General features: G+C 39.8%; 1 protein-coding gene across 2 annotated transcripts; it reads left to right on the top strand.

Moving 5' to 3' along the window:
* The first annotated feature begins 2,958 nt into the window (after positions 1 to 2,958).
* On the top strand, positions 2,959 to 16,986 carry pou2f3 (POU class 2 homeobox 3). 2 transcript variants are annotated; one of them, XM_061249748.1, is made up of 13 exons: positions 2,959 to 3,096; positions 3,503 to 3,559; positions 9,392 to 9,426; positions 11,084 to 11,173; positions 11,723 to 11,828; positions 12,238 to 12,326; positions 12,698 to 12,784; positions 13,383 to 13,524; positions 13,672 to 13,808; positions 14,302 to 14,466; positions 14,945 to 14,987; positions 15,388 to 15,502; positions 15,780 to 16,986. In XM_061249748.1, exons 2-13 carry the CDS (start codon positions 3,511 to 3,513, stop codon positions 15,820 to 15,822), a joined length of 1,101 nt encoding a protein of 366 aa, XP_061105732.1. In that variant the 5' UTR covers positions 2,959 to 3,096; positions 3,503 to 3,510; the 3' UTR covers positions 15,823 to 16,986. The 2 variants fall into 2 exon arrangements, with proteins under 2 accessions (XP_061105732.1, XP_061105731.1); XM_061249747.1 differs by having other exon boundaries at positions 12,602 to 12,784.
* Positions 16,987 to 17,179: the final 193 nt, after the last annotated feature.

The following is a 17,179-nucleotide window of genomic DNA, read 5'->3' as shown; positions in this document are numbered from 1 at the left end:
ATCTCTCTTATACCCGCATTAAGGAGGCAGTTAAACACACCTGAGCAATTACAAACACCTGTGGAGCCATTTGTGCCCTGAAATGGGGGGAGCGTGTCGCTGTAATTTCTGCATGGTGAAACCAAAATATATGAAAATACCCCTTAATAAAATCTGAGACAGTGCACTGTAACCACATGTTAATTGTGTTCCAAATTCCAAATCTAAAATTGAGGCAAATCAGAGGAAAATCAAGACATGGGAAAAGCCAAAGAAGAGATGGTAATTGACTGCCACAAGTCTGGAAATATAAATAATAAAATAATAAGAAAATGTAAAAATTGTTGCAAACTTGTCGCATGTTGTCCCCCGCATGGTGAGGAAGATGGTGAGGAAGATGGATTTAAGAATTGTGATGATTGGTGGCATCTTGCTTCCAACTCTTTAGAAGGGTGGCACAGAGACAGCTCTTACTGAGTGCAATAAACAAAAGGAAGCATCTTGAGTCTGCCAAACCTCATTGGACTGGAAGAGAGTGCTGTGGTCAGATGAGACCAAAATTGAATATTATGGCCATACGTACCATCATCATGTTTGGTGCCAACGGAGGCATACAAGGAGAAGCACCACTGAAAAGTTCTGCATGGAGGAATGGTCAAAAATCCCTCCAAATGTGTTCTCTAAACTCATCACAAATTATAGGAAAAGACTCATGGCTGTCATCTTTGCCAGGGGTGTTTGCAGAAAAAGGGGTGCTAGTAATTGTGAAACCTTTCATAATTTTTTTTTCTTATTTGAAATTTTTATTTTTTAGTCTACATTATTTTTTGTGCATATTTATCAAAGGTGCCAATAATTCCGGAGCCCACTGTATTGCTGTTTATGACTTTCATCTAGTGACTTCTCCTGCATGTAACCCTTGTTGTGAGATGGTAGAGACGTCTCTCATCTTCAGAACGAGTGGCACAGCTGGCCCTCTATGAGCTGATCGTTCAACTCGGCCACTGACACCCACAGGTCATCTCTAAACCCGTCAGTCAGCTTCACAAAGGGCCCGCAGAGCTTACATAATGAGCCACATACGTCATTTCCTCATTCCTGTCTGCAGATCCTTATGAAACTGTCGAGTCCCAGTCAAATCTCCAGTTGCTGTGGTGCTGTAACCTTTTGGTAAGGGATTCCAAGTCCATTCCCGTCCATTCCATTCCTGTTTCAGGACTGAACCCCAGGGCTGGTAAGGCACCATACACCTTAATGCTGCACTTGCACTGGGTGGGTTGTTTGTGGTTTGTCAAACTGAGCCACTGTCCGGTGCAGTTATTCAGTCTGGTCTAGAACGATCCATGTCTGTCAGAGACCCCTCTCCAGGGCATATGCAAATGCTAACCCTGCAAGCTCTGCTGTACTCGAGAGTCATTATCCCGTTCTGACGCTGCGTTGCTCACCATGCAAATCCAATGCACTTTTGCATGGGCCATGGCAAAGGGCCAGGTGCCATGACTGAAAGCCAATGCTGATGTACTGTCTTGAGTCCTAAGACTTAATACTCGACTCATGCCCACTCTAAGAGTACCCCAGATCTTGATATACTGCTGTCTTTTTTAAAAGCTAAAGTAATAATAATAATAATAATAATAATTATAATAATAATAATAATAAAAATGTGTTGTATGTAGTCTTGTGATTTTGGTAAAGGGGAAAATAATGATTAATTTAAATTCTTCATGTGCAAGTAAGGGGTATGGTATTTCATGTGGATGTAAATATTTAAGGGCCATTATTTATGCACACACTGTGTATGCAGTATGTTTCTGTGCATGGTGTCTATTATTTCTTATGTCTGGAAGTGATTTTCTTTGGTAGATGGTAAATTGTAAATGGTTGGCATTTATATAGCGCCTTTATCCAAAGCGCTGTACAATTGATGCTTCTCATTCACCCATTCATACACACACTCATACACCGACGGCGATCGGCTGCCATGCAAGGCCCCGACCAGCTTGTCAGGAGCATTTGGGGGTTAGGTGTCTTGCTCAGGGACACTTCGACACAGCCCGGGTGGGGGATCGAACCGGCAACTCTCCGACTGCCAGACGACTGCTCTTACTGCCTGAGCCATGCTACTTTAATTTGTTAAGTTAATGTTGTATACGGCAATAAGCTATATCAAATGCGCATTAAATTGTTGTTTTAAAAATAAATCATGTTGAATTACAGTGGGCTCTTGAATTATTGGCCCCCTTCATAAAAATTGAGAAAAATGGCTGTATTTCATTATTGTTTTTTAGCTGATGATTTGAGTAGATTACGCTGGTAAACAATCCCCCCTGGAGCAACGTGGGGTTCAGGGCCTTGCTCAAGGGCCTAACAGCTGTGCAGATCTTATCGCGGCTACACCAGGGCTTGAACCACCAACCTTGTGGGTCCCAGTCATGTAGACCATAACAATTATTGTGAATAGAATCAAACAAAGTGAAATTGGCAATACAATTTTACTTAATTTAGTCACTTCGAGTTGATACAATCTGAAAACCATGCCAGGCAGGTGTAAGATCAAGTGATATCCAGAATTAGAGAAAACAAGGCTGCTCACTTTTGATCATATTTTTTTAAAATCTTTGCTAAATTTGACAGAGCAATTAAATATTTGATTTCATAACTGCATCTACAGTCGGTTGGATTGGACAGTTGACTTATTGAGTTGCTCAGATTGCAACATAGCACAGTACAATTTTTTAAATACAATTTTTAATATTATTTCAATATTATTTTAACACAAAAATTGTAGGCTACTCATGCATAACATTGCTGCCATACGCAATCCATGTTCAGGCTCAGTTCTCTAATTCTGAGGTCCAGCCATTGTTGCTTTATGCAAAACAGCAGGACTGGATTGGCTGCTTGCGCGACTAATGCAAATGACCTTCCCAACAGTCTGTGTAGCTTTTGAAAAAGGTGAATCCTTCTGCATGGGCCCAGTTAGATCAATGCTTTTGTATCACAGTGAATTTGGGGGCGATTTGAATGAAGTATCCAATTCGCCAATAATTGAATGGAGTTCTAGAAAATAAGGAAAATTCAAGTGATTGACCAGTCAGGAGAACGTCTGTGATTAAGGTGACGTGCTGATGTCCTTTTCAGTCAGTTGAATAAATAGTTACGGGATTACGTGTTATTTGTAATATTTCTTTAGGAGACCTTTAAAGCCTGGATAAATGAGGATTAAGTAGCTGGGTTTACTGGATATACTTTTTTATATATCGAGAGGAACTGTAAATTCAAATAAGTGAACAAGAAACAAAGTTGTGCGACGAGGAAGGAGATAGAGCGAGAGGCAGAGTGAATGGGGATACCCTCCAACTTATGAATATGATAAGAGCGATTGCGTGCGGGAGAAAATTTGAAAGTGGAATGCATTAGAATAACCTCAAGATCATTTTACTGTTAGCACAGTGAGATGGACTCCTCTGTTTCTGCATAAAGTTGCGATCCCTAGTAAAATTAGCTGTTTTTATTATTGCAGATATTAAGATGAGTGGCGAGCCAGTGGAGCCTACAGAACCACACTCTGAACAAACAGGTAAGGACGGTTGAAAGTACGTTCTTTTAAGTATTTTAAATCAGCTTTAGCATCTCTTGTCTGACTATTGAACAGCTTAATACGGAGATGTGTGTGTCCACATTCAATACTGTCATCTTTTAGATTATACCTTTCCATTTTTGTCTTTGGCATGATGTGCTGTTTCATAGGAAGGTGCTCTCTGATGGTGGACCATTTTGGAATTCGTAAAATTATTTAGGTTATAGATACATAGTTTTTGATATGTGTAGGCCTACATATATCAAATATATTTATTATGATGGCATTTCCCCCATATAATCTGAAAATTTGGGCTAGTTTAACAGAGTAACACGTAAACCAAAGCAATTGTTGTTTTTCTCCTACGTCTTTTACTATTTGTTAGAAAAACTTGAATTTAGTGTGTTGTATTGTGATTGGATTGTACGAAATCAGAATCCATTTATACTGTAATAAACATAGAAAAAGTAAAAAGAAAATACATGTTAGAATCTATATAAGTAGACACAATATAAGAAACGATATACGATAGCATACGTATATACAATATCTAATATTACAACAAATTACATGATATGTAACTACATTATATAACTACTTTAAACGTTTATCGTTTATTGATTTTCTGTTCTACAATGAGCTCCCTGGCGTGCCCTGTGGAAATATATTTATTATGATTTATAAAGCTTAGTTAATTGTTTGAACTGAGCTAGTAGTAGTCTAATCGCATTCTCTTTTACTATCTGTAAGTCATTTCCTCTATATATTTTAATTCCATGCATTACTGCCTTTTGAGATCGTATTGACTATAAGTAAACGCTTATGAATATTTTGTGAATGATGTTACGTAGAAAAGTCGGCTATTGTTTTTACCGTATAGAAACACTTGTTTGCCAGTGTAGGTAAACCTCAAAGCTGGGCTTATGCGTTGAGTATTATAAAGTATAAACAATGAATACAATATACCAATGTGCAAGCAAACGTTCCCATTAATAATAATAAAAGTTATTTTCTTTAAAATCGTTTGTATGTTGGGCAGATCAGTTTTTGGTGGATATGGTTTGTAGGCGATTGGTGTAATTCTGCACCTGTCAGCTTCGGTGTGTTTAGAAATAGACAACCATTTACATGTATCCATTTACAGCCATGTATGCTTTAATACCCTTGCTTTTGTGAAATGAGGGGTGCCAGTAGTATTGGTAGTTGGTATTATTGTCCCTCCTTTTTATTGAGGTCAGGCTGCAAATTCGGAGGGCAACGAGCGAAACTGACGCGAGAGTAGGTTACAGACTGGCCGTTTGTCCGTTTAACGGGATGCGCCTCAAGTTATGCGCTGAAGCAGATGTAGCCCCTAGCCATGTGGAAACGCGGAAGGTGAGATGAAATCCGGAACAAACAGTCGCTAAAATGTGGAACTTGGAAGGGAGGTGAATGCATCATAAACTGAACCCACCTCAAGCCCGAAGCCCAGTGGAACAAACAAATTCCCTTTTAAGAAGTGACATGACAAGTTTCACGACAAACTATGCGTTAGTTTACGAGTTATCTCCCGGCAAGTGCAACTTGATGCAGAAACAGTCGATTCTGGAAGTATCTCCTCCGTCTGTTGCAGATACCTATTGATGTGTTTTCATCAGGGTAACCGTGAGGTCAAATATATACTTTAATTATGGATACACCTGTGAGAGTACAAAAACTACATGCAAGTTAAAATGTGCAACATAAAGCCCAGTTTACCAACAGAATTGGACAACCAATTCGACACCCCTGGTCAAAAAGCCTTTTACAATTAATATCTAAGTGAACAGAAGTGAACCTGACTTCTAAATGGTTCAATGTTAAACATAACACATTTCTTCAAGTTTTAAAGCAAGATTACTTTTTATTTTAATTTGCAGTTTACAGTTTCAAAATAATAAAAAGAGGAAAAAGGGCCTGTGCAAAAGTTTGGGAACCCTGTCAGTTAGTACTTTGTAACTCCTCCTTCAGCAACTATAACAGCTTGTAAACACTTGTAGCCAGCTAACGGTCTTTCCATTTTTCCCCAATTCTTCCTGGCAGAACACCTCTAGCTCGGAAATATTCTTTGGCCTCCTTGCTTGTAGCATGTTGCATTTGAGAGCTTTCCACAGATTTTCAGTAATATTTAAGTCTGGGGACTGTGGTAGCCATTCCAAAACCTTCATCCGTCTTTCCTGGAGGTACTTCATGGTTGATTTTGAGGTATGCTTTGGATCATTGTCTTGCTGGAATGCACAACCTCTCTTCAACTTCAATGCTTGGACTGACCTTTGAATATTCGCCTCTAGAATTTCTTGATATTTGGTGGAATCCATTCTTCTTCCACACCCAGCTGCCACAAAACCCCAAAGCATAATGGATCCACCTCCCTGCTTAACAGTTGGCAAGGTGTTCTTCCCTATAAAGGATTCACCCTAATTTACTTCATACTTCAGGCACTTAATTTTGTGTTTATGCTGGTTTCTTCCGAGCATTTCTCACCAGGTCTTTGGTCATTCTGTCTGAAATCTTTCTTGGTTTTCCAGACCTTGCCTTGACTTCAACTGTTCCACTTATCTTCCATTTTCCAATAATGTTTCTGACAATGGAAATAGGTCATTTGAAACACTGAGAAAGTTTTTGTAGTCTTCTCCTTCTTGGAGACAGAACAGTCACTGCAGTTGGATACATTAGAAGGCATGGATTTGCTTCAGAATAAAAGGTTCAGCCCTGGAATTATATTCACCCGACTCATTGAAGCCCTAACGAGTAAATCACCTGGGTCTGGGCCTTAGTTAATGTACCATTTAGAGTTCAGGTTTGCTTTCAATCACATACAGATTAATTGTAACAGACATTTAAATCAGGGGTGCCCAAATGATTGCACCCTACTGTATATACATAGCGTACAATGTAGGCCTACATCAGATAGACTGTACCAGAAGAGGCTTGTGATCTTAACATACTGTAAAGGGAGTAAAATCCTCAAACCTTGACCAGTTTTTGGTCATCTTATGTGATTGAAAACCATGTTCCTTTGAAAGGGAAATACTCACTTAGAGTTGATTCCCAACTCACTTAGAGTTGACATATTGCAATATTGGTGATATTGTTTATTTGTTTTGTGAACAAACTAAAAAAGACGTTAGGTTGTTTTGCATGCTTAAAAGCAACGATTGGATTGGTATCATAGGTATACAACAAACCTTTTCACGAGTAACATTTCAAGTAAAGTGTACAAACTTACAAAAGTTAATCACTAACAGTGTGAAACCGGTTTGGCACAGTTGGCTGTTTATATGTTCAGCCTCTCCTATTACACTCTCATCGGTCTCCACTCCAGCCATATTTTCTCAATATTTTATTGTTTAACAGTTAAATTTACACTTGTTTGTGGTCATTATTTTTTTTCTTTTTAATTAGCAATGTAAATTATTAGTATTATTTTTTTATTATTCATAGTATTATTTTATTAATATTATTATTAGTACAAAAAATAAGTCCTAGACCTTATGAATCAGAGAGTGTCTGTGGCCTTTAAGAAGGTCTGTGACAGCACGAGGGAGATCTTGGACACTTTCACACCATATCAGGTGGTCTCTGATTATACATTTTAAAGAGAGATTTGAAACGCACTTCACAAATAAAATATATTATTATCATTAAATTGCAGTAATTTAGCGGACACTTTTACCCAAAGCAAGTTAGTTGATTAGACTAAGCGGGCACCAATCTCCCCCTGGAGCAAGGTGGGGTCAAGGGCCGGCCAACCCCTGCACTGACCTTACTGTGGCTACTCTGGGGCTTGAAACACCAAACCTCCAGATCCCAGTCAAGCACCTTAGCCACTAGGCTACAGGGTGCTCCCTTGTTATTATTATCTCTAATGTTATCAGATTTTTTTGTAATTTGTAAGTTATTATATCAGGGTGTCTCCGACAACGGTAATATCTTTGATAATCTGTTGATATTTACATCCAAATTCTAATTTAGTGTTGATTTTGATTGACATGCTTTTTCTTTACACCAGACAACTGAGCAGCATTTTATTATGCACACAGGCTAATGTGTAGGGATCATGTGGATAGGTAAAAGTGTCTCTTCCTTCTCTTTGCCCAAATGTAAGGTACATTGATGGCACGGAAATGTATTGATGTCTTCTGTGCATTATCAGAAAGCACAAATGTGAATTTCTGGATCTGGGCAAAATGTAATGCACTCCAAATGTATGTCTGCTGTGTATGCTTGCTGTGTACTTAAGGCATTTGTGGAATTGAAATCAAATTATGATTATGAGACAAGTCAATAAATACAGCCAATCAGCTTTTATCTCATGGTATTTACATCCATACATATGTTTTACCATTTTACAAAAACAGCTGTTTTCATGTTGAGCATACAGCATGAGAAGATAAAACATTGGGATTACTTGTCAATAGATGATTCTGGTAGTTGACTCATTTTAATAAAGCAAAATGCATTCTTCCTGTTATTGTAACATGCTCCTTTGCAATTTACATTTTGGCGTGTTTTCTTTTTTGTTTTGTTATTTTTCCAGAAACTCTCTCTCTCTCTCTCCCTCTCTCACTCTCTCTCTTTCTCTCTAATACAATAAATATGGCCAAATAGTTCAAACAACAACAACAATAGCTATATAATAATAATAATAATAATAATAATAATAATAAAGAACTGGTGTGATAAAAACAATCTTGTTCAAAGTTTGATGGTTTCTGTGTGCTGTGAGTTCATATTCAAAATAGAGCGAAATATTTGTGTTCCTGGGAATGCAACAACATCGCAGTACTAGCCACTGATTTAACACAGATGACCTTTAGGTCCACTGTGCTTAGTCCTTAAATTAGCGAAACAGTCCGGTGAGAATGGCCGACGGCCATTTTTAATTTCAATTTACTTCCAACTGTTTTTCATGTTCATGCTAGCCAGTGAGTTATGGTGTTGTGTCAGTAGGGAAAGTATGCGTTTGAATTGCTTTAAGTTCAGTACAAACATTGTGGGTGAACTAAATCTCGGTTGGGGTAAAGCTCAAAACAGGCTTCAATGTACCAACTAATCCCTTTTTTGTCCTGTACTCACAAACATTGTTAGTTTGTATAGGGTTAATTGAAGTAGGTTGCACATGTCAACCCACTTGACAGAAAGAGAGAGGAGAGAGTGGGGAGAGGAGATGCTTTTGCGCCCTCATCCCCTTATCTTTGAGCCCTGAAATGGGGCTGGAACACCTGGGATTCTGGGAGCATTCAGACACAAGGGGCCCCCTCAAGGTTGCCATGGATACAGACCTATTTGCATGGGCTGCTGATTTCCATACTGGAAGTTTGGCTTTTAGGAGGAGGGAGATTTCCATACTGCGGGACTGGAGCTGCTTTGGCCCCCACCGGCTCTGAGAGCTTCAATTTGATATTCAAATGAGGAGGATCACCTAGCACACGACTTCGCCTACCGTCCTTCTTATGGAGTTTGACATCAGTCGAAGGGTCTCAGTGGATCTGGACTCTCTAAGCGTGTTATGTGAAAGACACTTATTAAAGACTTATTAAATTGCTTTCTTGCTATCAGACAGCCTGTATCGGCCCGTATTCAGTAACAGGTGGTTATCAGAGAGTACGTTTTCCATTTTGTTTCACCAGGACTTCTGCATTTACAGGGAGTAATTCATCCCTTTTTCTGCATGGTGTACATATCCAAAGCAGCACTTTATACAGTCTGAACGCAAACTTTCAGACCAAAATGTACTGGTTTTAAAGACAAAAATGTGTTTATTTAAAATGCGGAATTAAAAAAATGTTCTTTGTTCATTATTTCCCCCAGACAATGAACAAAATGGACTTAACTTCACCAGACAGGTACGTGCAGGACTTCACCTATGCAACCTGTTCTCTGAATGATTTCTGAACTGCAAGGCCCAGAGTAGGTTTCAGCTGGCTATTCTTTTTGACAAATGTATCCTTCATTCATCCAGTTGAGTTTCATTGAGCCCTGGTGTCTATGTCAGGGTTGCGTGTCAAATTGGTTATTGTATTGGGTCTTTTCACATATGTAATATATTTAATCTGTTCATGAAGAGTTCAAACTATACCGGATACACTTGAAGTAAACACTGGAACCATTAGTGCAGCAGTGTGTGCCCCGCAATCTGTAATCAAATCTTGATCATGTTCGTGCTGACAGTGACCAGTCAAGCCCACGGAGGAAGGATATCAGTCAGCGGGATCTCGTCACTCACTAGTGAATGACGACAGGTGCCTGCAGTCTGATGGCGAATGTTCAAACAGCGGACCAGACAAAACAGCTGTGACTGGGCATTCCAAATTCATGGGAGAATTTAATGGGAATTGGAATGACAGTTCAAAACGAATACACATTTCCAAAAATAGATAATCATAGAAGAGGAAACGTATACTACTTCTATTTCTAAAATTGTTCATATGTTTTGTGGCATATATTGCGATTATGCAGGTAGTGAACAAAAAAATTTAACACTTTGGGTAAACGAGAGACAACAAGTATAATGAAAACCACACAAGTTTAGTTCACTTTTTAATTAAGCAAATTAAACCACAGCATGCAGGGTCATGTATAAATGCTGGTCAGGCTTTTGTTTGCTTCTAATTATGGATACTTTGAAAGAGTTTTTAGCATTGAAGTCTGAAGGAAAGAGTAAATCATGGAAGTGCATCGTCCAGATTGTGGTATCCGGCATTAATTCAAAGTGCTAGGCAAAATAACTTAAATTGGCTGAATGGAAGTGGGCCATAGATTCATTCACTGCATGAATGGGGGCCAACACCCTATTAATAACTACCTGTATGCATATTGCAAAGTATATGCATTTCTCCTTTTTTAAATATAATTTGACCATGATTTCAGTGTACTGTATGTGCACTTCCTACAGACAAGTTCATATGCACTCCGACAGGAATGTTCTCAGTTCAGGGAGCCAGTAGCTCTACAGGAACTGCCCTTAGGGATGAGGGATACATTTGCATATTGTTTTTGCCAGAGGGAAGGGAGAGAGAACGAGGGAGGGAGTGAGGCGTCCGTTTGCCAAAGTTCTTGTCCTGTTTAACCGGTACGGGAGCACACAAACGCTGTGTAGGGCCTACGTGTGCACAGTACCATCAGAAACACAGAAAAGCAATAAAACAAAACAAAAAAGTACAGGAATGAATCTTCCACGTTCTTCTGCACCTCTTCCAATGTATAACTCTCACAGATGGAAAATATTATGCTACACACATATATATATATATATTTATTCTTTTTTATTTATTTATGAATTTTAATTATTATATATTAAATATTGTTAATGATCTGTAAACTGTTTTTCTTAACTGATAAACCATGGAATATGTTTCAAATGCAGCATGTGTTTATAAGACATTGAATTGCAGTATATTTCAGATGCACTTGGTTTATATAGCCAATATACTTATCATAATATCTATTTTTAATTTTGAATAGAATCGTTTGCAAGGACTGAAATGTTTGTGTATATTTCAGATAAAGACAGAGGACATTGAGTCTCCTCATGCTGTTAAGACATGTCACCTGACACAAGGAACTCCCATCTCTGGAGCCCAGCTGACAGGGGTATGGCCTTGCCCTGGGGTGACTCAGCAGCGCCCCCCAGTGGCCCAGAACATAACACAATGCTTGGTTTACTGTTTCACAGGAAGAGTAGTACACAAGGAGTTAAGGGTGTCAAATGTTAAATTCTCGTATTCTACTTGTATATAACATGATATATTTTGCAAGGTGACTCAAAATGGTCACTTTGATCATGTTAGAGGTTTATTCCTCATTCCAACCCATAGTTGTGTAATTGTATTCCATTAAGAGTGGTTAAGGAGGCAGACATAACTGAAGTACTGAATATACCAAAGCACTTAATTCAATTATAAATGCAATACATTTTTTATATTGTCAATAAAGAAATAAAACTTTAAAATCAATCTAAAAACAATATGTGCAAAAAGGCACAATTTACTACCCTATTATGTAAAGAAAATATGATTATAATGTTATGACTATTCTTGAAAAATGTACCATACACCTGACGGCGAAATGTATCATAGACCTTGTTGAGTAATTACAAGTTACTCGTAAAACATTTTTTATCTGTATTTTTGGCCTATTTAGGATCTCCCCCCCTTGCACCCCCTACAACAGCTGGTATTGGTGCCTGGGTCTCACCTCTCCTCCTCCTCACCCTTCCTCCTCTCCCAGACACAGAGTGGGCACCAAGGTGAGCTCCTAGTTTCACCATTTATGCCAGATTGGGAACACGGTATGGAGGCACAGATTTCCCAGAGCCAACCTTCTCTCAGTGCAATATACTGCACTGGGTGCTTATTTATCACGAATCATACTGAAAGGTTAATGGGTGTCACTTGACTAATTATCCTTCTTTTTAAAAAGCACTTACATTGTAATTAATAGATGTTTCTGTGGAATTTTCTGAATTAATACTGTTCACAGACATACTGTGTCAGCTATCAGATCCCAATAATGTTAAGAGAAGATTTTGCATTTAATAGTTAGAGGCATGTTTCTCTGTATTTATAGATAGCCCTTTCTTGCTTTAACCTAAGAGTAATCACATTTTGGAGGATGTTTGCTGCTGTCATAACACTGGCTGTCTTTCTCATATACAGCGCTATTGCAGCAAAACCTGCTTTCATTGCCCCCGCAGTCCCAGTCAGGCCTTCTGCAGCACCAGTCTGGAATATCTCTTACCACCCAGGTACTGCACTTCATCTTTCAGGACAGAGAAAGACTGGCAACCCTTGTGATAATAGCTGTATTTCTCCAAATGCACTTACTCCAAATACGCATTGAACTAGTCTAAAACAGTGCTGCTCTTATCTGGGCCTGGGGGTCTACTTGCTATATTGGTTGTGATAAACATTGCTTCCTTCCTAACCATTTTGTTGTTCCACTCAAAATGACACTGCCATGTTGTTGATTGTCAGTATTTATTGCATACTGTTTTCTTCTTCCTCGTAAAACTTTCTGCAGGCAATGGGTCGGACAGGCTTGGGAGGGTCCTCGCTAGACGGACACCTGGATATGAACCATCTGCAGCTCTCCAAACACATGCCTTCTCTTTCACAGCAGCAGGAGGAGCCTAGTGACCTGGAGGAGCTGGAGCAGTTTGCCAAAGCCTTTAAACAGAGGCGCATCAAACTGGGTTTCACTCAGGTACTGCAGCAAGGCCCACGGTTACCACTGAGTCTTCTTATAATGTACAGAACGGCCCGCTGATCTTTCTTGTTTTTTTCCGCTCAAATCGGTTGACTGCAAGGTTCAATCTAGAGCATGAACTGGTAGTCTGTGGAGAAATCTACAGAGCAGGATATCGTAGTCAGGATGAAGTGCACAAAACACATATTACGTGGCAATGCATGTTTTCGAGTTCATTATATTAATAAAAGTAAAATAATTTCATAAATAAAACAAAGTTATGGCAAAATTCTTCAATACATTGGTGCCCCAATCTTGTGCCATGGACGGCCAAGAGTATGCAGGGTGTCATTCCAACCAGTCACCTCACCCGCTCATTTCACGTATGAGTTCCGTTCTCTCTGGTTGAAGGTATGATCATTGTGAAATCAGCAGGTGTACCAATCGGTTGGAATTAAAAACCTGCATACTCGTGGGCCTCCATGGCAGACTATTGGTCGGCACGAGTATAAAGCATAACGTTTTCACAAAAATAGTGCCTTTGTTTACGTGTTAAATTCAACATCAGATCCAATTATAAACATAAAGTTTTTAAAGTTGTGTCTGTGCATTCCAGGGGGATGTGGGCTTGGCCATGGGGAAGCTGTATGGAAACGACTTCAGCCAGACGACCATCTCGCGCTTCGAGGCCCTCAACCTCAGCTTCAAAAACATGTGCAAACTTAAGCCTCTACTGGAGAAGTGGCTGAGTGATGCAGGTACTTCCCCAACCGACCGCATGAGAGAAAGACAAAAATGATTAAAAAAATTAATCAAATTTAAAAAATGTAAACAGTGGATGCTAGAAGTTACTAAGATATATTTTTTACTGATCAAAAATCTTTGACAAAACTTTCCTCCCACAGAGAACTCCCCCTCAGACTCCATGACCAGTGCCTCCCCCCTTCCGACCCTGATGATGGAAGGATACGGGAGGAAGAGAAAGAAGAGGACGAGTATCGAGACCAACATCAGGCTCACGCTGGAGAAGCGCTTTATGGACGTAAGTGACACTCCTCTCCTCAGCAGCAGGGGGCTGAGTGGACCAGCCTGCTTCTTTTTGCTCAAGCATGTGGTCTTTCACAGGTCTTTCATTGCATTGTTAGTTCAATGTTTTAAGAATAAAAAACACATTAGCTATCCACGTAACTTTCTGAGAAAGAAATCATTGATTGATGCAGGTTTTAATGCTGTACATTACCTGAGAAGCAGTTGCAGCCTGTAGCGTAGTGGTTAAGGTACATGACCGGGACCCACGAGGTTGGTGGTTCGACCCATGGACCACAATAAGATCCGCACAGCCGTTGGGTCCTTGAGCAAGGCCCTTAACCCTGCATTGCTCCAGGGGAGGATTGTTTCCTGCTTAGTCTAATCAACTGTATGTCGCTTTGGATAAAAGCGTCATTACAAATGACATGTAATGGGTGGTTATACCTGTCTGGTACAGTCTTCCTAGTCTCAGTGCAGTCTGCCTGTGTTTGTGTCTTGTTGCTTAGAACCCCAAACCCAACTCAGAGGAGATCACCATGATATCAGAGCAGCTGTCCATGGAGAAAGAGGTGGTCCGGGTTTGGTTCTGTAACCGCCGGCAAAAGGAAAAGAGGATATACTGTCCCATCCCTGCTCCTTCCTTGAAGCCATCCAGCTACAACTCCAGACTGGTAAGGTCACATCCTGTCACATCCTGTAACCCCCCCCCCCTCCCCCAGCTCAGCCAATACTCTGCTTCCTTCATGGGTATCTTTTAACATGTGTATCTAACTGAAGTTTACTGCATGAATCAATCAGTCAATCAGCAGGCCAATTAAATATTAACCCCAGGGACAGTGTTTAGTTCACCGGTCAACATAAAATCATACAGTCAATACAGAGTTACAAGTTCATTATAGGAGAAAGAGGCTATTCTCAGTGTTGGTAATGCTATTAAGACAACAGACATAATTCACTGAATTAGAGCTATTGGATATGAGGTCCAAAAACACCAGACATCACAAATCTTGTGAGAGTAATGCAGCTTTGCATTTTTTGCAAATCCAAATAGTATCCTCGGTGGCTTTAACCCTCTAAATGTGTTGGCACTGTGCTTCCAGAGATGAAGCTCACACTCACATTGTGACTGACTCCTGCTTATTGTTTCAGGTCCCCTCCTCCAGGTCCTTCAGTCCTCTCGCCGGAATGGGAGGTGAGTGGGAATGGCCACTGCTTCATGAATATGCAGAATAAAATGCAGAGAGAAAAAACACTACCATATTACAGTCTCCGTACATTGTTTCAAATCCTGACCAACCCTGGCAGGGCAGTTTCTAATTGGCTATACCGTGGACACAGGGATTTGGTATATGGGACAGCCCTGGTGGATTGTGCGCCTGAAGCACTGCTGGCATCAGCAGTGCTTCAGGCGCACTCCTCCGCCGCGTTGACCGTGCGGCTCGGCTGGTGGACTGCGCTGTGGAAACAGACGACCGATCGGTTGATTTTAAACAGGGAAACGGGTGCTTCCAGTGAAACTCGGTGGAAAGGACAGTGTGCAGAGAGCAGCCGCCCGTGCCCTCACTGATCAGCTGGTCGATGTTGTTTTTCAGTGTCGTCCAGTTCCTCTCCCAACAGTCCCAGCCGAGGATCCTCTCCTGGCTCTCTCTCGTCTGGCCCCGGCACGCTAACATCGCAGGGGGTCGCCCCTTGTCTCAACACACCCGGGTATGTTACCCCTGCGGCCCCCATCCCCTGGCATGGATGCAAGGGTACAGGAACATATTAGACAGAGCAAGTGGTGAACATTATTTGGCTTAAAAGCTAATCACCATAATGGTTTCTCTGCACAAATAATTATTGGTATTGTGAATATGTGTATGTATGTTCAAATTTAACTTTAACTTGTCAATTTAGTTATTCTGTAACTTATAGTTAATGTGGTTACGACTGGTACTGGAATGCTGTCGTAGCAGATGAATAACAGATTTTGTGTGGCTTTCAGGTCTTGGTATCGAACGTGGAACCACTCGTCCTATCTCCACTGAAGACTACTGATCCTGCCTTAATGGTGTAAATCTGCGGGTATACAAGCTGAAAGCTGATATCATTATAAATGATCTGCCATGCTTATGTGCTTGTAGGAAGGACACAGATAAGGACACTAATGGAAATACAGCAACGCTTTTAACGTTTAAGATAAAATGCATTTGTGGTACAGCTTTTCTACCCTCACATAAACCAAACCATTAACAAGCCACTCCAGTGGTCAAATTGACCACATAATGCAACAAAGAAGATTAAAAGCAAATGTTAGGCTACAATATCAGCACTGAAATCTCCTGAGAACAGCAAGGAAGGGGACTGAGCAGGGTTATTAAAGTAGCATGATCTGTCAACTTACTGGTACCAGCCGCAGACATATCTAGTCTTTAAATGAATGGGTTGCCTTATTTCAGTGTTGGTATGAACACCTGGATAGGGGACAGTTTGTCTTAAACCTATTTTAATCACCCTGGGACTGGGATTTCTCAGCAGTCCCCACTTGATGATGTCACAATGACGTGGAGGTATGAATATTTTGAAGGTTAGGACTTTCTCACTACACTATGTTTACAGTACCGTTTATTCAGGAATCACCCTGGTCTTTATGCATGGGGAATCCATTTGAAGGTGTAAATCATCCTTTCAAACTTTGCCAAAGTCTACAGCAAATAATTTTGAATATTTTAATTTCTATACTTTTTTTTGCTGCAATGAGCAGATGTGTCTGGGAAATGTGGTTTAAAATGATGGTTTGTGTTTTATATTTTTCCTTACTTGAGGTAACCTTTTTTATTATTTGAAATGTATTTTCCTTTCTGAATGCCTCTGCGATAGATTAAGATCAGACAACTATATATCTTATGAACAGAAAAGTTAAATTATAAAATGTCTGACTCCACATGTGACTTTATGACAGTTATTTGTTCTATGCAATGTGGTGTTCAACTGTGAGTTTAAAAAGTGACATTTTGAAGGGAAATTTTGTGTTAAATATTGAAGTTGTAAATATAATTTACTGTTCTTTGCATCTTAATGAAAATTGCAATCTTTTCTCTGTAATATGTTGTCTGACAGGTGGGATGAAGGAACTGAATTCTGCCATTTTCAGTTTTTTGGGGTTCTAGTTTTTCAATAAGAAAAATAGACATTAAAGTTGAACATTTTGAGATGAGACTGATTGTTTATGTTTCAAGATAAAACGTGACTCATTGCGGATTGTATGATCACATATTAAACACTACCCTCTAGCTGGTCCTGATATGGCGAATACATTTAATAAATCAATTGTTGTATACTATTTTCAAATCTAACATTAGAATGAGATCAATATGTGAAAGCGTTCATAATATTGTGGCTGTA

Source organism: Conger conger, chromosome 7 (genome assembly GCF_963514075.1).
Source record: "Conger conger chromosome 7, fConCon1.1, whole genome shotgun sequence".
Taxonomy (NCBI): domain Eukaryota; kingdom Metazoa; phylum Chordata; class Actinopteri; order Anguilliformes; family Congridae; genus Conger; species Conger conger.
This window is presented reverse-complemented; position numbering and strand designations above follow the sequence as displayed.